The following is a 25,484-nucleotide window of genomic DNA, read 5'->3' as shown; positions in this document are numbered from 1 at the left end:
AGGAGACGTTCTGTAGCCTTAAGTTTATTGAGGCCAGTTAACAGTTAGGAGGAAGAGAAGAGAGGTCATGCGACAGGAAGGGTTGTTATTTGAAGCGAAAGCAAATTGTGTTACAAAGTGCAGTGTGACAATATACAATTATGGCTCACTTAAGTTGAAATGATGTCACATTTTCATCAGTAAATGCACGCTGACTGCGCCGAGGAAAATTTAAAGGTTCAGCTCTATTTTTTTTCTCCAAGACAGCAGAGTGCGCTGAAGATAAGCTGCAGAAATGTAGCTTTATGAATGTCATTTGGGTGATAAGTCACATTCTTAAATTAGCCAAGCAGCTCATCAGGGAGAAATGGGACCGACATACTCTTTATAGTTAGGGTACACACACGCACGCACGCCCACAGTGAGTGAAAAGCAGGAATGGAAACAGTTTTCCCACGACATTCCACAAATTTTGTCTGATTGTATTTAGTACCATGAGATACAGAAGAGGGCAGAAACAAACCCGACATAGAAACGTAACAAAATACTGTCTTTCTGTGTTTACTGAGATGTGACAGTACTCTGCGGGCACTTTGTAGAAACCACAGGCGTAAAGCTGTCCAAAGAGGGTTGTACAAACTGGTACTGGTTTCCCTCACTCACTAGTCTCAATTTGACATGTTGGTAATAAATATACAAAATACAGCTTTAAGCAGTTTCACCCTTAGTCAAGGCATTTTTTAAGAGTTCTTACCCAGCTTTGCTCCTTTCTTTAATAGAGTCACCACCACTGACGTGTTCCTACAACCTATGGCCCGGTCCAGAGGCCTCATCCCACTGTGGTCCACATGCTCTATCACTGCTCCTCTTTCCACCAAATACTGGACCTATAGGAGGCCACAGATGGTTAAGAAAACATGAACAATGCATCCACAGTCAAGAGTGCAGCTAACTCACAACAGTATGTGTTCATTAACCTTAGTGGAATGTTAATTAAGGCTAAATAAAGATTGGGACGTGTGGTGTTTTTGTGTCTCTAAGGATATTGGAGGGGGTGTGTGTGTTTCAGCAAATTTAAAACAATTTCACTCACAATCTCTGCGTCTCCATAGAAGGCAGCGAGGTCCAGTGGAGTTCGTCCGTTTTTGTCCGTGTGGTCGATGACCGCACCCTTCTCTACCAAAAACTGCACCACATTCTTATGTCCCTTTAAACATGCCCAGCTCAGGGGCGTCAGTCCCTCCTTGTCCATCGACGTTAAAGATGCACCTTTAAGACCAATGGAAAAAACAAACAAACAGTTGTTTCATATGAACACACTGTTGACTACAACTAGCTAACTGGCATATGATGCTTTGGTGCACCGCTCACCTTTAGAAAGCAGAAACTCCACAGTACTCAGGTGACCCTCACAAGCAGCCACCATGAGCAGGGTCCTGCCCTGCTTGTCACTGATGTTAATGTCAGCACCATTCTGTAGCAGCAGCTCTGCAATCTAACACACAGGCGAATAAGGTTCAGCTATACAGAGCTCACGCGCAGCGTTATTTAAGAAAGCAGGAGACTGTGAGGGCAGGACACATAATGCAATCAAATGCCACACGTTTGGAGAAAGATGCCACTGTGTAACTGTAGTTGGAAGCAGTGTTGTTATTTGTAACCACTCAGAAACTCTCACCTGCCAGTGTCCTTGTCTGACCGCGCAGAAGAGAGGAGACACCCCCCGCCTGTTGACCTGCTGCACCACCGCCCCCTGCTCCAACAGAAAGCTGCATACCTCCATCTTGCCACGACCGGCTGCAGCCGTCAAGGCTAAAGTGAGGAAAGGGGACACAGGCACTTCTTCAGACACATTTACTTATTAATATATCGTAAAAGAAACACTTTGAAAGCGAACAAAATGTGTCCAGTACACAGTGTTGTTTGCTGCTAATAAAGAGGCATCCAATGTCTTTAGTACCCTTGAAGTACTGTGTACGGCTCAGATAGAAACAGTGACTCCAGAATCTCTGGAAAAATAAGGAGTGTAAGCTGCAGCGTGCTACTAATTGACTTTAAATCAGATAATTATGTTTATGCTTATTAAACTCATTAAATTCCTGCCTCAAGTTCCCCCGGCCTTGTACAAAGAGATGAGAATTCAGTCATTTCATGCATCAGCAGACAAACATTAGACAAGAAAAATCAAGCAACTGTGTTAAATGCCCGTTCTTGTTTACGTTTTGTATCTTCCTCAAACCGAGATTAACTGGAATTAGCCAATTAATTTTAAAGAAAAGGAACTCAAACGCTGTATTAATTGATGCTTGTAAAGAAAAGAGATTCTTCAAGTGTTGGATGCTTACAGTTCGTCAGCAGATGGACTGGTCTTAAATGAGTGCTGGTTATCCAAACAAAGAGGGATCCAACGTTAAGAATCGGAGCAGCTTTGCTCTCACAAAGATTTAAGGTGCCGCTAAGCCTTCTTGTCTCTCTGACATCATCCATCTGGATGAACAGTCATCAGAGCCAACCAATCCCAGCCTCCATCTGCTCAAAATATGGATATCCTCTCACACGGCACAGAGCAGAACAATGACTCTAAGGAACTAAACTTAGGCTGTGCTTGTTCTCAAGGGAGCGGCGTTAGCCAGAGTGGGGATGGTAGTGGCCTACAATGAACATATAATCAGCAGCTCAAGAGCTGCACTCTTCATGTTTTTACACGTTATTCTTAGAAGTTCTTCATCCTCAGAGACCTTTCCATATATTGATGAGGGTATTTATTCGAACCTTCAAAGTAAGAGCTTCTACAGAAGATTATCAACATTCCTACTCACAGAATAAGGAGCTCCTTTTCTAACTTTTATTGTTTTAGAGCAACTTGCAAAGATATCCTTCCTTATCTTGTGTTTTGAAAGCTATTCATCTCAGCTCTCCTGCATTTCACCTCTCCTCTTCCTATCCGTGCAGACCACCTACAAGCCACCTCAAAGCGTCTTTAAATCACTTTGATAGACTAGGTAAACGTATAATAGCCCTATTCTGCAACCAGGCTGGCAGAGCTCAAGACACACCAACAACAGAGAGGTCGTGACCTGACATTTTAAGCAAAGCTTTGCAGATAAAAAAAAAAAAGAAAGAAAAAAGCTGGAACTCTTTTTTTTTTAATTTTTTCTCAAAACAATGCCAAATGCCTTTCTAACCACAGTAAGGAATATTTCAGTTTGTCCATGCTTGTGCCTGTAATAGTTTCAGAACAAGAACTGTTCAGAGTTTCATTAAAAAAACCTGACAGACTGTCAATTTAAGAAAAAAGCACGGTTGCAGGAAAATGATGAAAGACAATCCAGACAATGGTTTTGAACAATTATCACTTGGTTTTGCCTGTTCAACAGCTTGTTGAAGGCAGCTGCAACTCAAATAACCACCCCTTAAAACCAAGGTATGCAGAAGAGCATCTTTAAACACACACACACACCGTGTCAAACCTTGAAGCAGATGGGCTACAGCAGCAGAAAACCACACTATGTGCCAGCTAAGAACAGGAAACAGAGGTTCAAGATTCTCACTAAAATTGGTTCTGCTGCAACGTTCAGACGACAGGGTCACAATTTGGCATAAACAACAAGAATGCATCCATTCTTGTATCAACAGTTTAAGCTGCTGGTGGTGTAATGGTGAGACCCAACCCACCGTACATGAGTAACGACACGGCAAACATGAGTATTACTGCTGACCATCCCTTTATGATCACACTGCTTCCAGCAGGATGACATGCTGTGTCACAAAGCTCAATTATTTTCAAATTCTTGAACATGAAAATGAATTCACTTTACTCAAATGATTACAATTTCTTCATGAAGACCGAGCTTGAAAGTGTAGCTTAATTCCCGGCTGTATTTCTTTAAGTAAACCAAACTTCCTGATTCTTGGATAACTGATATTGTCCTTGTCGCTTTGCCCCTTCAACATCTTCCTCTGGGGTCAAGAATCCTGCTGTTTGATCATAGCTTTGCAATTCAGGGACTAAGACCACAAAATACTAAAGCTTGTGCTAGACAAAAAAGTATTTAAATAAAGTCGACATAGGGACAACATCATGGTGGATGAAAGGATCTTGCAAGATTTTCACCCAAGGAACTGGGGGTTCACTTCCCAAATAAACGGTAGTATCTACTTCATTTGCAATTATAGAAAAAAGACCAAAATATGTAACAAAAATTGCTTTTATGCAAAATAACAATGCTGTGGCTCTTTGCCACAAGCCAGTCATGCTTACAACAACTAGAATGACTCTTTGCAGGTAAATTGCCTTTCTTTGCATAACAGGGAGGTTTATTGCATCCTAAGAGGGGACTTTAAAAGATAGAGTTTGCACAGATGTACAATCAAATCTTCTTCTATTTAAACACAAGAGACAGCAGGTCTATTTGCAGTGAGATGTAATACTCCGATGAATTTTAAACACGCTATAACATTTCACACATCGTTATGAGAGGAGCGTTTCTGAGGCAACGACAAAAGGCTGGTTTTCAAGGGGATATTTCTGAATTTTCTTTTTCGCTTTCCATCTTCTCTGCATCACAGCACAACAATTGGATTAATAAACCTGCAGCTGAATAGCAGCAAAGGGATTTCATATATTGCTTCATCGCTAATAATTTCTGGTGTTTGTATCTAGTCATTTCTAGACAGTGCAGCCACTCCACCACTAAATATTCAATTTATGTCTGCAGCAAAATTCCAGCTTTTTTTATTCATTTTTTCCCCCCCAAGCATGACTGAGTGCAGACAAATCTACATTGTGGTCATAACTGTGTTTACTGTTGTTTACAGATTTAATCCCCTTGAATACAGATGAGCCAGGATCACAGTTTTAATGAGTGCCAGGTGGGTGCAAAAATATGTTAATTCAAGGTCATGTCAAGGGGTTAAGACTCACTGTGTTTCAGGTCAGCGGAGCCACAGCTCTGACTACTGCCACCTGTGACCCACTATGTTATTACTTTAGAAGGAAGAGGTGAGGTGATAGCAATGATTAAACATCCACTTTGTTAAAAAGAGCTGAAAGTCAAATACTGGAAAGCCACGTGTACTATTGGATTTTACTTTGCTCCAAGCAGATCTAATCTATATTTCAGAGGGAAAGATCTTTGTCCCAGGCCAGCACTGCAAAATCATCTGAAGCAGTCATTTAACAGAGAACAAGCAGCAGTTAGCCACACTTTGGACAACCTCTCCACTAAGAAGCTGACCTACATTCTTAAAGCAGCCAACTTTGAATGCTAAATCCTGCTGGGTTAGAGTTGAGAGACACACAAAGAGAATTCTTCTTTATACATATTCTACTATGACTGCAGCGACAACTAATACTGTTGTCTAATGCTATCTGGACACTTGACTCTCAGGGCAGATGTTCATAATGATGATGACAAAAATGTGGCCAATGTTTTAACACAACCTGCACTAATGATTGTGAGGAATATTGAAGCTCTAACACCACATGTGTCTCATTCTTACATAATGCATCACAAGTATTACTAGGATCAATGAAAAATAAAGCATAGCTGTGCTTTTTAACCATCTGTATTGAACATCTGGATCTCTGCACTGTGACATAAAATAGAAATCTTATGTAGTACATAAAATTTTTCCCTTTCTCCATCACAGATTATAGACATTCGAAAAACGTCAAACACTTAAAAACTGAAGACAATCTTTTTCGTCTCGTATTTTAAAAATGGCGTCAGGTGGTTGCTGTCAGTGCCTCTGTCAGTGCGCCCCAGGGTGGCTGTGGCTACAATGTAGCTTGCCATCACCAGTGTGTGAATGTGTGGATGACTGGATATGTAAAGCGCTTTGGGGTCCTTAAGGACTAGTAAAGCGCTATATAAATACAGGCCATTTACCATGCTGTGCACGTGATGAAATTGTATGTTTAATGATTTTTTTCCCTGCCATTATTCAGATTGAAGACTCGTGGAACACAAGTAATAACATGATTAAGTACTCACTCTAATGCGATTACTGAGTTCAGCAAAAGTAATGAGTTACCGTTAAAATACTGCATTAAAGACAAAGTAGTAATGCTTTAATGGCTAAAAATTATGATGCATGAACGCTTCCCGGCCAATGCAGCCTTGCAGTCTGCTGTATCATTTCTGTCAGACAACCTTCAAGTAACCCGTCTTAAATCTGACAGCCACCTTCTGCTTTTCCGACTTCATGCCGTTTCCTGCAGCACCACATGGCTTTTTGCTTTGACTCCTCAATCACTTTCAAATGAAAACAAACTGTCCCACAGAGGGAAGGACAAACTTTTAAAAAGTCCAAAATAATCCTTTCAGGAAAAACAAAACAGGAACTACTACTCATTCTAAATCTGAGTGGGACTAGCAGCGTATAAAACCAACTGTGGAGTCGACGCTGTTGTTTTAACATAAAGCACCGAGGGAATACTGTTCCTAAAATTCAGTGGGACAATTTTTCTAAAAAAAAAAAAAAAAAGGAAAATACTGTGTGGACTGAATTCCAAGCAGAAAGCTACACGACAAGAGTAAGTAATGCTTTTACCAGAAAGTACAGCACAGGAGGACTTACAACAGCCATTAAAATGCACCCACATTTGGGTTGAGCGACCTCTGCATCAAACAGAGAGCATTACTGTGGAGAGCACAGATACAGGACTTTCCACTGCAGCATTCAATTACAGCAGTGTGGTTCAGAATGCAAAAACAGCTGGTGATAGTACAAAAGAGCCGTGTAATGCAAAAAGATTGATGAGAACATACCTGTCTCTCCCCACAGTGTGTCATGACTATCAATTTGCACAGCGTGCTCATTATTCAACGCCAGCAAGCCTCTCACAACCTGCCAAAAAAGAAACTTAGATTAATGACATGCTGTTTCAGCAGAAAAAAAAAAAATAATCAAATAAACCTTTGAGAGGTTACAGTATACAAAATGCTAATCTTAAAAAACATTAACAAAAACGCGCATTCAAATAGTTGAACTTTAAAAGGGTCTTTTCTGCATGCAGGTTGACTTCACTTGGCCCAGTTATGTTATTCTAATCCAGGCCTTGGGAGCCAATTCCAGCTAACGAGGGAGCCAAACTAAACCTTGAGTCTACGTCTCACCGGGGCAGCTGAAGGCGCTGCACTGTTATCAATTGTGAATCTACATGCAATTCTGAACAGTACTTCTGGCTTTGAGTCATATTCACAGAGAACGCTGTGTGCTCATTTTTATTTTATATATCTATAGTTCCTTCTGATCTTTAAAAAAAAATAAATCAGAAATTCTTTGTGAAGGCTGTTGTGAAACCATGCAAGAAAGAAAAGGTCTTGTCTCACTATTAAAACTGGAAAAACCAGGATCCTGTGTGGCTTAAAGTATGTTTTTTGTACATCCATGTTTTCTTTCTTTTGTAGCGAGAAACAGTACAAAAAAAAGGGCATTTATGTCTATGGATCTGGTAAAATACATGCATGTGTGTCAGTCAGACCTGTGTGTGCCCCATGCTCGAGGCTGCAATCAAAGCCTGCTGCAGAGCTTTGCTCTTCAGAGAGCAGTCCTGCTGCTGCCCCTCAGCACTCCATTCTAGCTCCAGCAGGTACTGGATAATCTCAAGGTGTCCTCGTAGGGCAGCATGGACCAGAGCACACTGGCCACTCTTATCTACATGATCAACCTGGCAAAAAGAAGATTCTTGGTTTTAATAAACAGAAACAGCAAAAACCTGTGAGGTAAATATACCGTATGCATGGTTCAGACGCATTTTTCAAATTTAAGTAATTTTTACGCACTTTCAAAGTCCATTATCAAGCTTTTCCAGTACATTACCAAAAAAAGAATGAATGTTTCAATTTGCATTACCTCAATAAGACCATGTAAAAATTGAAACAAATCATCTTAGGTCGACTTAAAAGTCCTTTGTTCTCCTTTTGTTAAAACAGAGAAAAATGCACCACACGAAAACACTGAAAAAGGAAATGGTTGATTTATATGCATATAGTGTACAAACTCAAAACACATATTTCTCTTAAAACAGAAAGATGTGCAAATGTGAACAAATCAACTTAAAGATATTCATCTCCACTTGACAAAAAACAACAACCACACAAAACAAGAAAACTGCACAAATTAATAAGTCTTTAATCATTAATAATAATTAATAATTTTTGTGACACAAAAATAGGAGACAGATGTTTGTTATTTTAACTAGTTAAGCACACATGCCCAGAGAAATGGGGGGAAAAGGGAGGAGACCACGTTTAATCAATTATAACACGAGGTCAGAAATATAAGTGCTGACATGAGTAGTGTCCACAGAAACCTCTGAATCTCAGCTAAAAACTCATGTAAACCATGTCTACAAACACCAAACAAAGCAAAGACACCAGACAGTTAAAAGAGCAGTTACTGCACCATGAATCTGTGGACAGGTAATATCCATATTTTGATTTATGATTTTCTGGAGTTAAATGTGAACTGAAGCATATTTTCAAACGTGTTATATGCTATAAAATACTTTTAAAAATTAGGTGAGGGAAATAAAAAATCATTTTTTCTATGTTTGAGTAACAGTAACTTTGACATAGTAACATCTGCAGTAATATTTACAGCTCTGATGACATCTCACCAGTGTTAGCTTTATTTTGACACCAAGACTGTTTACACAGAGTTTGTAATTGCAGAGAAATACATTTATTTTGGTCATTTCCTTTTCAAGCAGGAAGCTCACCCTTCTTGGTATACCCTTTAGATGAATACAGAGTTTTTAATTAAATACATATTCTTTAAATAATGTTCCCTTTTAGAAAAAGTAGGATAATAAAAAAAAAAAAACCATTTATTATAGCTCTGTCACGTAGAAAAAAACCTGTCTTTTTTTCTGTGGTCTGTTATATAACATTAGGGGTGTTCGTGGCAATTAACTTTTTAATCGACTAAGCGGGTCAAGTAAGAAACACTTAAATATTAAGTTACATTTGAAAACTGTTTAAAAAAAAACATATCCCCATTCCACATTCCAAAATGTCATGTGACAATCTGATTGGCTTAGGAGTGATGATGTCACAAGGATGTCACAAGGATCCTTTGAAGTTTTTCTATAAATAGGGGTGAGAAACAGCAATTTTCAGTTCGTTTCTTCGCAGCCTTTGTGTTTGCAGCCTTCAAACGTTCACTACAGAAAAATTTGGAAACCTCTCAGAGTCATCGGATACAAACGCCAACATGTATCCAAGATTACGGCAACCGAGACAAAAAGATTTCGCCGCCTCTCCTTCCACGCGTGGCCGGCCAATTTCTCCAAATGGCCTCTTATCCATCCAAAGGGCATTACAGGAGAGTAGGAATGAAAACAACCATCTCCAGAACAAAATTCGACAAATTGAAGAAGAAAAACGTCACCTGGAGAAGAAGTGCTTACAGATGGAAGCACAAAACAAACACCTGGAAGAAACACTACAGCGCCAGCCCGACATCAACATTATTAATGAGGGCTGGGGGATCAAGTTTGCTCAAGCCAGAGAGCAGATTGTATCCCTCATCAAAGAAAACAAGAAAAAGAGCGCTGAAGTTAAAGAAATGTCCGAGCAGCTTCAAGGCAGGAAAGCGACGATTGCTAAAATGGAGTGGGATCTGCAATACATGGACCAAATGAATCACCTGCTCCAAAGAAAGCTTGATGAAGCTGAAGAAAAAAATAAAGAAGTCCTCCTCCAACAGAAGGAACAACAGGACACAAAGCAAAAAGACCTGCAGCGCGAGCTCCAAGGCATGCAGGAAAAGTACAGAATGGTGAAGGCAGAGTTGGAACAAACATTGGTCCAAAATAAAGACCTCCTTCAAGAGAAAGAGCAACAGAAAGAAAGACTGCCAGAAGAAAAGTGCATTATCAAGGACTTTGAGAGTAAAAATCAAAAGTTGCAAGGATTCTGTGATGAACTGAAGGTCAAAACAAGTGAGCTGGAGGGAGAAAAGGAAACACTAGAAAAACGATGCTCACACATGCAGAAAAAGATTGATCACATGGCCAAAAACAACTCAGAGCTCATTAAGGGGATATTGTTGGAATTCAACAACTTGAAGCGGGAAAACACAGAAATGCAGGCCCAAAAGCAAAAACAAGACAAAACGCATGAGGACCTGCAGTGTACGCTCCACGATATCCAGAAAAGAAATGAGCAGCTAGAAGGCCTGCACAAAGAAGATCAAGTGAGAAATGCAGACCTGCAGAAGGCAACGCTGACACAGGAGGCAACATCCAAAGACCTCAAAGAAAAGCTTGAAGAAACACAAGCAACATTAGAACAGGTGGAACAAACATGCAAGAAACTTGAGAGGCAAAACACAGAAACCATCGAGGAGTTGAGAACCCTCATCCTGGACAAAAAGGCGCTCGTGGAAAAGTCCATGAAAAAGAAGAAAAGATTCTTCAGCTTTTTCCGGTAGAGGGACAATACTGCTTCTTCAACTGATGTAGCCTCGTCTTGCTCCACCTCTGTTCACCCCCCCAACCAGTCCCGGCAGTTGACTGCCCCCTCCTGAGCCTGGTTCTGCCGGAGGTTTCTGCCCGTTTAAAGGCAGTTTTTCCTCCCCACTGTCGCCTAGTGCTTGCTCAGAGGGGATTGTTGGGGTTTTCTCTCCTCTACCTTGTTTCTTTATTTACTTGTTAACTTTTTGCTCTTACCTCATTTAACCTTGTTTCGTTATTTACTTGTTAACTTTTTGCTCTTACTTCATTTTACCTTGTTTCGTTATTTACTTGTTAACTTTTTTGCTCTTACTTCGTTTTACCTTGTTTCGTTATTTACTTGTTAACTTTTTGCTCTTACTTCATTTAACCTTGTTTCGTTATTTACTTGTTAACTTTTTGCTCTTACCTCATTTAACCTTGTTTCGTTATTTACTTGTTAACTTTTTGAACTTACTTCGTTTTACCTTGTTTCGTTATTTACTTGCTTGTTTAACTTTTTTTTCAACTTATCTAACAAAATAAAACAGTTGAATTTATCCTTTGAGTATTGTTCATCTATTCTTTACAGAGTTTTTCCAAAACACTTTCAAACATTCAGATCTGTCTTTCATTTTCTTCTTGAAACCTCATGAACGGTGAACTAAAAACTCTGGAACATGGTTTGAAACACTGAAATTGTTTCAGCTGAAACTGGCAAAGTCATACGTGCGTGTGTGAGTGTCACAGGTGATATGGTGTCATTAGTCAGGTCATCATGTTTAGGCTCATTCACTCCAGAATTATTTAGGCCAAATCTTTAAAACAGTGTCACTGCACACACATTTTAATCACACAAACGCAGGATTAATTCTTTGCAGTATTTTATCTGATTTATTATGAGAATGTCACGCCTGATCATTTGCACCCACAACATCAAAAATGGGGGCAAAAGGGAGGAGATCACGTTTAATCGATTATAACACGAGGTCAGAAATATAAGTGCTGACATGAGTAGTGTCCACAGAAACCTCTGAATCTCAGCTAAAAACTCATGTAAACCATGTCTACAAACACCAAACAAAGCAAAGACACCAGACAGTTAAAAGAGCAGTTACTGCACCATGAATCTGTGGACAGGTAATATCCATATTTTGATTTATGATTTTCTGGAGTTAAATGTGAACCAAAGCATATTTTCAAAGGTGTTATATGCTATAAAATACTTTTAAATATTAGGCGAGGGAAATAAAAAATCTATTTTTCTATGTTTGAGTCACAGTAACTTTTAAAGTGTTTGTGCTAATAACATCATGTACAGTAAGACAGGCATGGAGAACAGCACTGACTGGGAGAGCCTTTGAACAGATGACATTCAGTTCAATTCAACATATAAGACTTTAAGAATGAACAAGCATCTAAGTAAAATCTATTTATTTAGTCTATCATCTGTGATATTATTATGTACAATTATAATGTATTGTTCACCTCTCTTAAATAAACAGGCAGCCTTAATGTATGAAATATTCATTCATTAAAACACTAAAATTTGTCTGTTGTCTCAGTGGCTGATAGTGCCCACAGGCATCAATAGCTTGAAATAGCTTGAAGCTATTTATAATTTTTATGTTTAATGGGTGGGTGCTCACGATAAACAGATTTTGAATGAAAGCCCGGGAACTTCAGTACCACAAAAAGTGGCTATTCTCTGTGCCCATATGGATCAGTCCCTCTTATTACCATTATTCCCTTAAGCCTCAAGTTGGCTAGTTAAGTATCAGACTAACGTTTAAAGCTTTTACTTGAGTGAAGTAACTCACATTACTGCTACTGCTAAGTAATGTTAGCTATGTTTACAGCATATACCATAAAGCACCATGCCATAACCAACTACTGTACTATCACACTCAGTGCATTTCTCCAGCACGTTTGATAGCTAACAAAATAATAATAATAGTTTTAAAATTAGCATGTGTTATGTACACATACTCGAAAATTATTTACTAGGACTCACCTGTCATGTGACTCAGAGTGCAAATTCCACCAGTGTCGTTTTCCATCAAACACTCATTAAAACAGCAACGTCAAGTTAGTGCACTCATCCCCAGGGGGAGGGCGGGGTCACACATTGAAACAGACTGGCACGCAGAGGTGCAAGGCAGACCAGATGGAGAAATTTTGCTTTCACACTTTGTGACTCATTCAGTTATTTGTGGTGAATGAAATATGGTTTCAACCACGTTTAAGCACCACATCTAAAATTCAAGCACTATTCAAACCTTGAAAAGACAATATTTAAATTCAAGCCTTTTTTAATGATTTCAAGCACCCATACAAACCCTGCATATGAAAAAGCCAGAAATCCAGAAAGATGGCCAAATGAAACCAAATGTCTATGATCACAAGAAAACTACATCAGTAGAGTTGTCAAGTAGTCACAATATGAAAAGTCCTCACCTTAGCCTCCTTTTTACAGAGCAGCATGACTTGTCCCAAGTGTCCTGCAGCAGCTGAGAAGCAGAGGGGGCTCATGCCGTTTTCTGAAACAACATCCATGCTGGCGCTGAACTCGAGCAGCAGTGAGACAATTTCCTGGTGACCGAGGTGACACTGGACGCAAAGCACTGGTGCGTTGTTCAGTACTTCTGTGCGGTAATTCACGTTTGCCCCTCCCAGCATCAGGAGACGGCTTACCTGATCATACAAGCAAAAAAATAAATAAAAAATGCAGAAAGCATTCACGTTTGAATATTTATTTCAAGGTCTTTGCAAAGAAGTGAATTTTTTATCACATGTACTTAAAGGTGAAAGAAATCTGAATTAAAAATAAATGTTATTCTCTTAAGAAGAGATGACTGTTTAACTATTTTACTCTTTATTGGCTAAATTATACACTTAAAAATGTGAACTACCACCCATGTTTGAGCAGCAGAATTGTTTCCATTACTCATTTTATGGCTCATACAGAGATCAAACTTCTTATTCTCATCTTCAGATTTTTCAGACGGCAAATGAAACGGCCACATTCTAGCGAATGCAATTATCAAGTGTGGTATTCGCTTTCATTACGAGTAAATCAATAATAAAGGCCTAGTCAAACAAAACCAAAGAGTGAAATGAGTGTTTGACGACAGGAGATGAAAGTGTGTGTTATTTTCTGGATCCTCTGTAGCATAATTAACCCCCCCACCCCTCCCCCAGAGGAGAGAATAAGGTCATTTTGTAAATGTCTGTTTGACTAATACTACACATTTATACAATAACTCACAAACAGACACCAGGTGATGGAACGCCCTCTGAAACAATAACACTAACGGCAAAGAAGTACGGAGGATAATTTTTCTTCGAGCCAGAATGCATCATGCTGGCAGAACAGCCTTTCCAGGAAAGGCCAAATGATTATCGCCCTTCGAAACACGACTGAAAAGCAGTACACAGGAAGTTGGCTCGTGCGCGAAGCTTATTAACATTTACCTGTCAAATTATAATTGGACACATTAACAATATAAAAGGACAGCGGTTATTAATAAAACATTCTCTGCGTGGAGCAACATTCGGGGATTAAAAGTGTAACTAAAATCTAAAGAAAGTTGCAGTTATTTCTGAGATGCATTTGCTTTAAAATGACCTAACCAGTGTATATGATTATATTACTCCAATGTAACAAAAGGGTTATGAAAATGCTGAAAATTGGATACATATACTGTGTGTTTAATATATAGTGTTTAAAGGTTTCCTATATCCCCTCAAGAAGCTTCTACTTTGCATTTCAACAAAAGCAACCTGTTGCATTTAGGCATTTCAGGTTATCAATAATGTGTTTTTTTCATCGTTAGCTAATAAGCCGATTGTTCTGCATTCAACAGACGCGCAGGAGCAAACCTGAAGCAAAGGCTTACCTTGACATTAGGTGTGTAGAGGTTCCTCAGGGAGGCCAGGGCTGCAGAAAGGCCGTCAGTGCTGCAGTTTATCCACAGAGCCTGAAGGACACTGGATGACACGCCTGTCTTCTTGCTCAGACCCTGCACGCACGCCGATGCATAAATGCATGAGTAAATACACAAACACACATATGTAAAAACCAGCGAATCTGAGGGGCATAAGCTGTCAATGTTGCTTTCCACATCCCACGGCTTATCCTCTGGTGAACCATTGTCACAGTGCATAAATCAAGAGAAAGTGAACACCAAGAAATTCCTGCAAGGGATGGATTTCAAATAAAGATGAATGCATAGACCACGTAGGTTCCACATCTATACCTTGAAGATGTGTGCTTTGAGTATGTGGTGTCCCAGCTCCATTGTCTGCTGCCGATTCAGTTTCCCCTCTTGGCGCGATAACATGAAAGCCATGAGAGCGTGACCGGTCCTGGGTTAGAAAACAAGGGAACAGATAGGATACTCAGTCGTCAACAGTAGGAATGATTGTTCCTCTGCTTCAAACGACATGAAAGTACTGATTCATTCTGCTGATGACGAGGAGCCTGGCACTGTCATGGAGAACTATTGTATTCTGGAGCTAGTGTGAATCAGCTAAAAATGTTTGGCAATGACCCTCTGAACAACAGGGGGGAAGAGTGTCACTGAGGCACTAATTAATGCAGAACTTCATTAAAAAGGCATGCATGATTGGGAATCCCTTTGATCTGGATAAAAATCCTCTCTAGTTGTGCCCAGGCACAAACAGAGAGGCAGTGCAGGAGGCTTTTGTCTCTCTGTGCATCTCCTGCGCCAGACTACAAGCCTTTGTTTTTTTTAATGATGGAGCTGGAAGGCTGTGAATGACCAGAATACGAAGCTCAGCTCTCGTCCGTTTGGAGGCATCGCCGTGTGAGCAGAGGTGAGCAACAGGGAGGAAAAAAGTGACATCATTCAATTTATGAAGTGTGAATGACTGAAATCTCTCATTTGCGTGTGGCTCCAGCATTTCAATTAGGTAAGCACTGCAAGTACTGCTAAAAGAGATAAGCCTGCCTCGCATTGCAACATGCAATATCTGCAAAATGCATAGGTCAGTACCCCCCCCTCCCTCACAAAAAGCACTATTTATTAAAACAGGGCAAATCAGTGTGAGGCTGCAAGACAAAAAAAAAAAAAAAAAAAAGCACTGATCAGGAGTCAAAAGTTGTGCGGGTGATCTACTAACAAAGCACAAATTCATGAGCACAGACGCAGCAGTTCATTTTACCGATGACCAATGCAAGCTGCCAACAGCAGCGCAAATTAGTGGGTTGCAAACAAGCAGATGAGGGAGCGAGTAATCCACTAACAACTAGAGCAGGGCGATATGGCCAAAAATATTTATCACGATATATATTTGAAAATTTGCGATAACGATATAACCGACGATATAATTGATGCGAGACAAAATACAACTCCACAACATTACTAGCGCAAAAAGACAACCTTCCATTTATTTTCACTTAAACAAGAAGCTGGTTTTTATGTACATTAAAGCTTTATAAAAATGTAACAGTGCAAATGCAAATTCCTTGCTGAAAGTTTAACCAAAAGGCATTTCCAGTAGAAATGGGCTGACATATCCTGAGCATAACCATGTATAATATCCACTGAAGTTAAAAAGAGGTGCTTTGCAACATTAAACTGCAGTGTGCAGTACGTATTTTTCGCACCATAAGGTGCACGGGATTATAAGGCACATTAAGCGAAACAAAGCAGTCAGATAAATCAAACTTTATTAAACTCATTCTTCTTGCTTCCTCCACTTCTGTACCATTGATTCATTAATGTTGAATTCTCTGGCAGCTGCTCTATTCCCATGTTGTTGCAGTATATTAATGACTAACCTCGTATTGTGGATGGATTATCTCAGTTGTTCTCCTGACTGAAGTTTGGTCCGTTTACAGCATCCTGCCATGCGATTGCATTTGTCTCTAACCATGAAGAACCTTCACGTTAACTTTTATAAGTGGAAAAGTGTTAGTGTTCGTCCTTCAGCTTCACTGTTTATGTTATGCTAACATAGCTGTGTCGCTAGCGATTACGTAGCACATCATTATATACCAGCTAGCCCAACTTCAGTAACCCTACAAACGTCACTGCTGTTTAGTTTCCTGTCTTCATTTATGTTGGAAGTGATAGCAGAGCTGTACGTTTGATTTTTTTCAGAAATCTCTCCGTCAGAACATGCAATATCATGCTTAGGTAACTAGCGAAACTAGCGAGCTAACTTCCGCTAGCTTCCTGCTAACTTCTAACTCCGTTAAATGTAATAACTTTTGTTTTCATGGATGCCTGGGAGTTAAACTTTATAGTTACACCTGGTAAAGCAGCAATGCTGATCGTTTTATTAAAGATGAAAGAATTTAGACAGTTTTTAACTCTAAGTGATGCTGCAGTGTTGTTTGACCTGAAGCATACGGAGTTTAGGACCCAGATTACTCCCAGATTTAAGAGCATCTTAGTCCGACAAATATGACAATGACAACGGCCACTTGCATGTTCTGCAAAAAAATGTGCTTTGTTGTGTATCTGACGGACAAACACCAAACCAGTTCCACATCACTGAAGTTGCACCATTTTTACAAACCAATTCTGGTTCATCTGTTTCACTCAACAATCGGCCATGTGCGTATGAAAACAAAGGCACTGCGCATGCGCGTTTTACTCCCATTCTATCGCGATATTTCATTTTCCTATCGTTGCCTAACATTATACCGGTATTACCGTGAACGGTATAATATGGCCCAGCCCTACTAACAACGCTGGTGCGGCTTGTTATTTGAAATTTGACAATTATAATACGGTACCAGCACATGTGAACAATTCAGACCGGGGAGAGGCAGTGGAAGGAGAATCGATGTGTTTGATATGAGGGTGAAGTCTGCAGTCAGGCATCTGAACTCGGATGAATCCTGACAGCTCCAAAAGAGCACAGGATTTATCTGCAGAGGTGCTGCTTTATTACAAACAGCTTCACTGTATCAAAGGTGCATTCTGAGATGACCTTTTGAATGTGCTGTACGTCGCAAACAGGCCTTGTGCTAATGAATTTAGTGCTGTGATGTGTCTGTAAATGCTCACATCATCACATCACTTCACACTCAATTTTTTTTCTGCATGCCGTGTGTATTTTTTCCGAGACAAAGGAAGACTTTGGCATGCAACAAGCTGACACCAACAAACAGGACTTCAGGGAGTCTAATGTTTCTGCAAAATCTCAAATTACATTCAGTGAAGCCTGAATGTCATTGTTGCAAGATTCGAGCATTAATCTAACATGCTTCACTTCCACAGCTGTATTCTCACATTCTCACAAATGTTATGCAATGGAGTCATTATGCAAGAGAAGACGACTCGAAGAAGTGAAACAGCCTGCTTGAAATCTGATCTATGATGTTGCAGGACTGCGTATGCAAACTGCTGACTAAAGGGGTTTATTTACAAATGGAAGCTTTGGTGCAGTCTGCAGTGTTTATTATGGACCGATTTCTGCGCAGATATGTGAAGAAAAACACTGAATTACTGCCTCTAATACATCCAGAGCCAGCTATTCTCCCCTTCTGCAGACATATCCCACGTTAAATTCTGCTCTCCTGCATTAAAATTGAGGACCGGAAATAAGCAGGACACTGCTTTAAACATTTTAGGTAAGAACTTTGTGACAACCGACAGGATGGACACCAAATTTAGGCATGATTAAAGCTGTCAGAGACCTAAAACAACTAATTCAGAAGCACTCTGAGATGCAAAACTTCATTCACATGAAGACACGTTTATCATATTATTCTGCAGCATTAGTTGTACTTTTCTTACTGTCCTACATGCCTATTTGTGCAATTCAAGAACCTTTTCTAAATGCATTACTGAAACATACGCAAACTCTAAATGCATTACAGAAGCCTGCAAACCAAATTGAGAGCTGCGAAGTTATTGCATTAGCAGAAAACTGACCTGGGGTCACAAAGGAAGTCCGTACTCTCTCCATCAGCTCTCCACACCAGCCACTCTCTGAAGGAAGGGTGACAAAACATGCGCGTCTTGTCCCTCCGTTTGATGAGAAAGCACGAGAGCAGCTCCATGCGTTGCTGAAAGTCCTCCCATTGTAGCTCCCCCTGGACGAACCCCGCGTTGATGGCGTTGAACAGCTGCTCGTCAGTCAGGGGGTGCAGCGAGGCGAGCGATACGTTGAGGATCGGCAGTGAGCGCTCAAAGGCTGAATTGGTCATGAATTTCATGTTACACTGTAACTGGTACAGTTCTGCCAGTGAAACAGGCACGACTTTGTAACTGGCACTTTTGATCACGAGGTGGCCTCTTTCAAACAGATCCAGGGTGAGTTTGAGATACAGGTAGGACCCTTGGCTGCGGGAGATCAGGTGGCTACTTAGCTTGCCGACTGTGATAGGATCGGCCTTGCCGTTCAGGCTAATATTGTTCATGATGTCCTTGCTGCCGTTGATACGATACTGGATATATGCGTTGAGGTCATTGCTGATCTCTTTGTTGTCAGAAAAGTCATCCAGGGAGATTTTGGAGAAGGGCAGGAGGCTGGTGATCTCCTATTGAAGACAAGATAAAGACAGAGCGTGACATAAAAACATACATCTGAGTTTCAATGTACTATTAAAGTGTCAATGCATGAAAAAAAGTAATTTGGTGCAGTGTTTGCATTACAGACACAGCTGTATTACTCAATACCACAGCCAATAAATAAATAATTTAATTAATTAAAAGCAAAAATATTCTTTGCATCCTGAGCTGCCATTAAGAAAAACAAAATCTGCCTGTGTACGTGTATTATCAGAGGAGTTTCTTTGAGCAGTGGGGAAGCAAGCATGCTGAGCTATCAGGCCAAAGCAGACACTTGTTACTGTTCAAAATGTGGCTGTGAGGAAAACAGGAGTGGGGAAACTGAGTATTAAGAGGCAGGGGATGGATGGGATGGTAGCTAGCGGGCAAGCAGAGGTCTGAACTAGGGCTCACATTTCAATCTGTGTCCCAGGGGTTGGAGAAATCAATGCACCTTAATCCTCCAATCCTCTGCCTGTCTGAGGCTAGAGAAACATTGCCTCCGCAAGATAACATTTTTCCTCTCCCTCATCATGAGAAGGCAGCGCAAACAGACAAACACACACAAGCACATGTATGCACACGCTCAATAAAACATACCGAACACAATCCACAAGATTGGGGGGAGGGGGTGCAAACAACACCTCAGAGATTGTCCAGATATTAGTCTAGCAGGCAAGGGCCAATATATCGAACCCTTCCTCCGAGGTGAGATGCTATTTGTCTGTTCAAAGCACAAAACAATAGCGTGACAATTTCATCTCTATGCACAACTCGGATTCTGTCTGCAAATAAGAAACATTTCATGCCTTCATATTTTCTTGTCTTAACAATTGATTATTCTTCCATGATTCATTTTTGCTATGCCCCGAGTTAGTCAGGCAGTAAAGCAGATAAGCTTTATTTATTCACTGAGGGGTTTTTTGCAAGAGACACCTGAGTACAAGCGACAAGTACAAATGTACACGCATAATATTACAAGTATGAAGTGATAATGCTTTAAAGTCGATCATTTAGTGCTTCCAATTTCAAGCTAAATTGCAGCTTATACAAACACTAAGCTGCAGAGTTTCTGAACTTGTAGCCGAAAGCTTAGATAGCAAAGCCATACACACACAGACGCAGGTTTACCGATGGCTTTTGCATATTAATGATGGCCAAATGGTTCAGATAACTTACAAAGCCGAATGTAACCACTGTCTGCACTGAATGGCAATGCTGCTGACTGCTGTGTCCAGAGCTTTAATGTTAGGGGAAACGGTATGAGAATACAGCATGGAGCGTACAGTTTGTGCTTTTGATCTTTTGTAGGAACTTGCTCTAAAAACTTTTGAAGGAAGTAGGAACCATCATCATTAGCTCATATTTCAGTTTCAAGAACCTTTGAGTAATGCAAGTGTATGGTCATTATAGTCTATTGCATGGAGCAGGACTGACAACCATCATGTCCAAACAACATTTTATATACATTTTCTTTATTTACTGTATTTATTTCTCTATTTATTTTATTTTGAATGCTGTGCATGGTCCAGTTATCGTAGAATATCTTCAGTTTATCATTAATTCTGTTATTAAGCATTGTGCTGTCGTTATGTGTCATGGCATGTGGTTGTACGCAGCCCTGTTTGTTCATTGTTTTCATTTTGAATTCTGCTTTTGTAATATTTCTCATCACGTCCCACCGGACATAGAGAATTCAATTTTGGAATTTCTTTGTGATTTTGCAACCATTTCCTGCATCTTACCCAAATATGTGGACTCGTAGCCCCTCCCCCCCAAAAAAAAACAATAAAAAGAGAGGACATACAGGGTTTTTCTGCAAAAGACTGCCAACTCTCTTAAAAACTATTTAACTGACTTCTGTTACATTTTTGGAAAATTAGACATTTTCATGACTAACAGCCTTTCCATTGCACTTAAAGGGAACTTGCTGAACATCATAGGAGCCTGATTTACAAAAACATTGTCAAACCGACTCCGAGGTTTTCACATGCGAAGTCGTCATATAGCTCCCATTAAAACAACAGTGCCATTCGATTCATTACTGCAGACAACTGCTAAGTGGTTACAGTGGGAATGTGAACAAAACAGAAATATAACAAGAAAAATATGATTACAAGAAAGTAAAAGACACATATGGCATGGTTAACAATGTGCTATCCTTTGCCACAGACCAGCATGTGCACAGGATTCACTAACAGAGGTTATTAAAAAAAACAGCTACTGTTACATATGCCTTAAACCACACGTTTCCTTTCCAGCACAGTTGTTACTATGAAATCTACCACACGGACAACAAAAACACATCTCCGATAACCGACTGCAACCTTGTTGTTGTTGCTGTTCTTGCTTTGCCAGCCTCCAGGTGGCTAAAAACGTCACCCTAGCAAATTCACACAAACAGTAACTCCCTCTCATTAAACACTGTTTCACTTTGTCAGAAGACATTACAACACATATGTTGCAGTGTTCTGCTTATGTATGTATGTATGGATGTATGTATGGATGTATGTATGGATGTATGTATGTATGTATGTATGGATGGATGGATGGATGGATGGATGGATGGATGGATGGATGGATGGATGGATGGATGGATGGATGGATGGATGGATGGATGGATGGATGGATGGATGGATGGATGGATGGATGGATGGATGGATGGATGGATGGATGTTGCAGTGTAGTCGAAATGTATTACTTTAAGTGCAGTCACCTGGAACATCTTTCCACGTCAAAAAACCAATTCTAATGCATTAATAGAAGAGCATAAGAGGTGAATACAAAATATCAGCGCTACAATATATTGATTCACCACACTGACAGGGCCTTGCCTGAATTCTTAATAGCTAGGCTGAATTCACTATATAGTACAGCCCACACTGATGGACAACACTCGACCCTGGCTTCTGACTGAGCAATAATAACTCAAATTCCAGATGTCAATCAAAAACCACATTATTATCCAAGGCTCAGTGCTTTCTTTTTTCCCCCAGCAAGGAAAATAAGTTTTCATGTAGTTCATCAGTAGTGTCAAAGCCTCAGTTGTCAGCAGCGTGAATTTAATCCAAGTCCATAGCATTTCTGGAACTGGTCAACCTAGTGTCAGCTCAAAGTGACTGACTCATCTCTCTCCTGCCCTGCAGGTCATGTGTCTCAATTCTTTCCTGAATGTTGCTGGATATGCCTGACTCTGTAAAGAGTAGAATAACAAGCGGGAGCAGCTCAGGAAACACTTGTCAAAATGTAAAAATGTGCAGGGTCTGGTGACAGTGAGTGAGTGCCTAGAGAGGTGACGGCATGTCCAGCTAGACATTTGTTAAAATGAGAGAATTTTGATTCATTTCTTTTCTAGGGTTGCCACAGTGTTAGATTTTTTGATTTAGGATATGAAATGTTCTGGTCAACAAATCAATAAATGTGTTTTACAGTGTTTTATGGATTGGGACACAGGGCCAGTGTGAACTGTAAGTGCAGGAGGACTGTTGGCTACAACCGGCATACTTTTTTTTCCTGCACTATAAGCCGCACTTAAAATCCTTTAATTTTCTCAAAATTCGACAGCGTTGATGCTTTATCAGGTGTAACTATTAAGTTCAACATCCAAGCATCCATGAAAACAAAATTTATTAAATTTAACGGAGTTAGAAGTTAGCTCGCTAGTTCCACCTAAACATGATATACATGACTAAGAGATTTCTGAAAAAATTTAAATGTACAGCTCTGCCGTCCCTTTCGACATAAATGAAGACAGAAAACTAAACAGCAGTGACATTTATAGGGTTACTGAAGCTTGGCTAGCTGGTATAAAATGATATGCTAGCGACTAGGGTTGCCAACTCCCTGAAAAATAAATAAGGGACACCTCGTGGCCAGGGCCGGGCGACCCAGTTGTCTTCACCCTTCCCAGTGTGGTGAATTTTCTAGCTCTTTTTTTGTGTGTGAAATTATTTTTTTAACCCTTTGACTTGAATTTGATTTAAGTAGATGTGTATTCTTTGTGATATGAACACATGTGAAACAAATGATCATTTAGCCATTTATTTTTAGCTCAAAATGACAACATTAACACAATAAAACAGGTCTCCTTCTTAAACAGAAGCCTGTCATGCTTAACTTTTGAGAATATAAGTAAATCTTTCTTTAAAAGAACTCTGTCCTGCTTAACTTAAAATAATAGAAAACAATAGAAAGAAAAACATTCTTGTAACAGTGCACATTTAGTGCATTTAGTACAATTGGCTTCAGTTGAGGTATTATTTCAGCTTTTCTAATGCTAATCAGCTGCTCCTGTTTGTAAACCCGCTTGTTCCCATGATTACGCATCTTAACTCATCATCATTATTCATCTATGTATTACTTTTATGTATTAGTCATCAATTTGTTGTAATCATCTATCCTTGCAGTTGTTTATTACACAAAATAAATTATATTATCACACTTCTGGCCACATAGCGCTGATATTCATTGCACATGCCCATATTAACTTTTTCCAGCCAGGTGTTTTCCTTTTCCCATTCTTCCCTTTGTCTGAGGGGAACAAACATTGCTGCTCTAATGCTGGGCTTACACCGTGCGGTTTTAGGCCCATTTTGAGCCGATTTTTGAGTGATCGGACCGATTTTGGCCTTCATCGTGCATCGTATAGTATACGTGGGGTAACGAGAAGTGATTAACACCTCACGACCAGCTCCCGATCATCAATCGCTCGTGAGGGTGTCACCACAGCCGCTCACACTGCTCGCGCGCAAACACGTAAACGTTGGTGTAAAAGATGGAGCAGCACGGCTGTGCAGCGTGTGATCTGGACACAAGCGACGGAGGCACAACTTGTAGAACTTTGGAAAGCTCATCCGAGCCTTTTCGATGTGGCATCACAAAATTATCACGACCACAACAACCGTGAAAATAGTTGGATTTACACTGCTGCTCAATCACAGCTGCCTGATCATGTTTTTCATTAGCAATTTAGCAAAGTTGATGGTGGTGGTTTGTGTGTCTGTGTGAGTGTAAGACTTAGAGAGAGAGAGCGACAGATTTTCTGTTATAACCTTCATGTTATGGAGGTCGCATCAGAGCATCGGGCGGTATAGTGTGAGAGTACATCGTGACCTACCAACTTCTAACCCCTGCGAGTCAATCGTGCAGTTTGAGCAGGAGCTGAATAACGCGACTGAAAAAATCGCACAGTGTCTGCCCAGCTTTAGGTGTACTGTCATCCGAGACTTGCACCGCCGTGTCGGCGTTTGTTTCCCTGTTGGCCATGCTTCTTGTTGTGGTCATCTGTTGTCTTCCGGTATTTTCTCCGTAAGCGACCTTTCCTCGACCAATGAGATTAGCGGTAATCTGAATTGTCATACTCGAATTGTCATAAGTGTGCTGTCAGCTCATTGGTCACAAAGCAGGAGAGGGGCTGGGAATTATGTTTTCAAACAAAGCGTTAATTCCATTAAAAGTTATAGACTACTTTTGATTCTCACTGTATTACGGGACAAAGTGCGTCCCTTATTAGCTTAATACGGGACGTGTACTTTTGTTTCGAAATACGGGACGATTCCGTATTTTAAGGGACGGTTGGCAACCCTACTAGCGACACAGCTATGTTAGCATAACATAAACACAGTGAAGCTAGAGGATGAAGGCTAACTTTTTTTCACTCATAAAAGTTAATGTGAGGGTTCCCGAGGGTTAGGGACAAATGCAATCGCATGGCGGGATGCTGTAAACGGACCAAACTTCAATCAGGAGAACAACTGAGGTAATCCATCGACAATACCAGGTTAGTCATTAATATGCTGCAACAACATGGGAATAGAGCAGCTGCAAGAGAATTCAGCATTTATGAATCAATGTGGATTGGAGGAAGCAAGAAAAATGAGTTGACTTATCTGACTGTTTTGTTTCGCTTAATGCGCCTTATAATCCGGTGCGCCTTATGGTCCGAAAAATACAGTATATTAAGTAAGTGAAAACTAGCACTAATAACATTAAAATATATTAAAAGGTAAGACTGTAAAAGCACTTAGTTAAAGATGCTTAGTTAAACCAGCCTGTGCAAATTTCATTCAATTTGTATAAAAAAATATAACAACAGAAGTCTTGAGTGTTCAAACTTTTTGATAAGCTTCAGCTCAGAGCGCTTGGAAAGCAGATAGGAGAGGATAAGAGCAGACACGAAACTGGTAATTAAGTTAAGAATCAAGCCCTTAACAGCTTGCCTGTATCCAGTACTTCACTCAACAGTGTAACAGCCAAACTGCACCTGTGTGAGTTCATTGTGGGAAGCGAGTCTCTGAGTGTGTGAGAGAAGCAGCTGCAGCAACAGAAGAGTGAATGCCATTAGCAGTAGTTACTTTAATCAGCCGTAAAGTGTGCGGATAAGCCGAGTAGTTACCGAGAGGGAAGAAAGAGTGATAAACTTTTTAAAACTAAAACTCATCACCAGTATAATGTGACATCTGTAATTCTGACTCGAGGTGATTATAACAGTGAATATTTTGTCATCTGAGTGAACTCAGAGCCATGCTTTA

At 40.1% G+C, this 25,484-nt stretch overlaps 1 protein-coding gene across 4 annotated transcripts in view; it reads right to left on the bottom strand.

Moving 5' to 3' along the window:
- The window catches only part of tanc1b (tetratricopeptide repeat, ankyrin repeat and coiled-coil containing 1b), a 114,853-nt gene that overhangs the window by 5,417 nt on the left and 83,952 nt on the right, over nt 1-25,484 (bottom strand). For all 4 annotated transcript variants that reach the window (XM_080904071.1, XM_080904074.1, XM_080904072.1 and 1 more), the window contains 10 exons: nt 18,337-18,944; nt 14,683-14,791; nt 14,323-14,445; nt 12,881-13,117; nt 7,469-7,654; nt 6,753-6,831; nt 1,658-1,791; nt 1,351-1,474; nt 1,073-1,248; nt 734-866 (listed from right to left, as the gene is read on the bottom strand). In XM_080904071.1, the coding sequence (XP_080760197.1) occupies nt 734-866; nt 1,073-1,248; nt 1,351-1,474; nt 1,658-1,791; nt 6,753-6,831; nt 7,469-7,654; nt 12,881-13,117; nt 14,323-14,445; nt 14,683-14,791; nt 18,337-18,944 (1,909 nt within the window). The remainder of the gene's footprint in view (nt 1-733; nt 867-1,072; nt 1,249-1,350; nt 1,475-1,657; nt 1,792-6,752; nt 6,832-7,468; nt 7,655-12,880; nt 13,118-14,322; nt 14,446-14,682; nt 14,792-18,336; nt 18,945-25,484) is intronic.

The sequence above is a fragment of the Rhamphochromis sp. 'chilingali' genome (genome assembly GCF_963969265.1).
Source record: "Rhamphochromis sp. 'chilingali' genome assembly, chromosome: 14".
Classification (NCBI taxonomy): Eukaryota; Metazoa; Chordata; class Actinopteri; order Cichliformes; family Cichlidae; genus Rhamphochromis; species Rhamphochromis sp. 'chilingali'.
The sequence above is the reverse complement of the archived record's forward strand: the minus strand, read 5'-3'. Positions and strand labels throughout refer to the sequence as shown.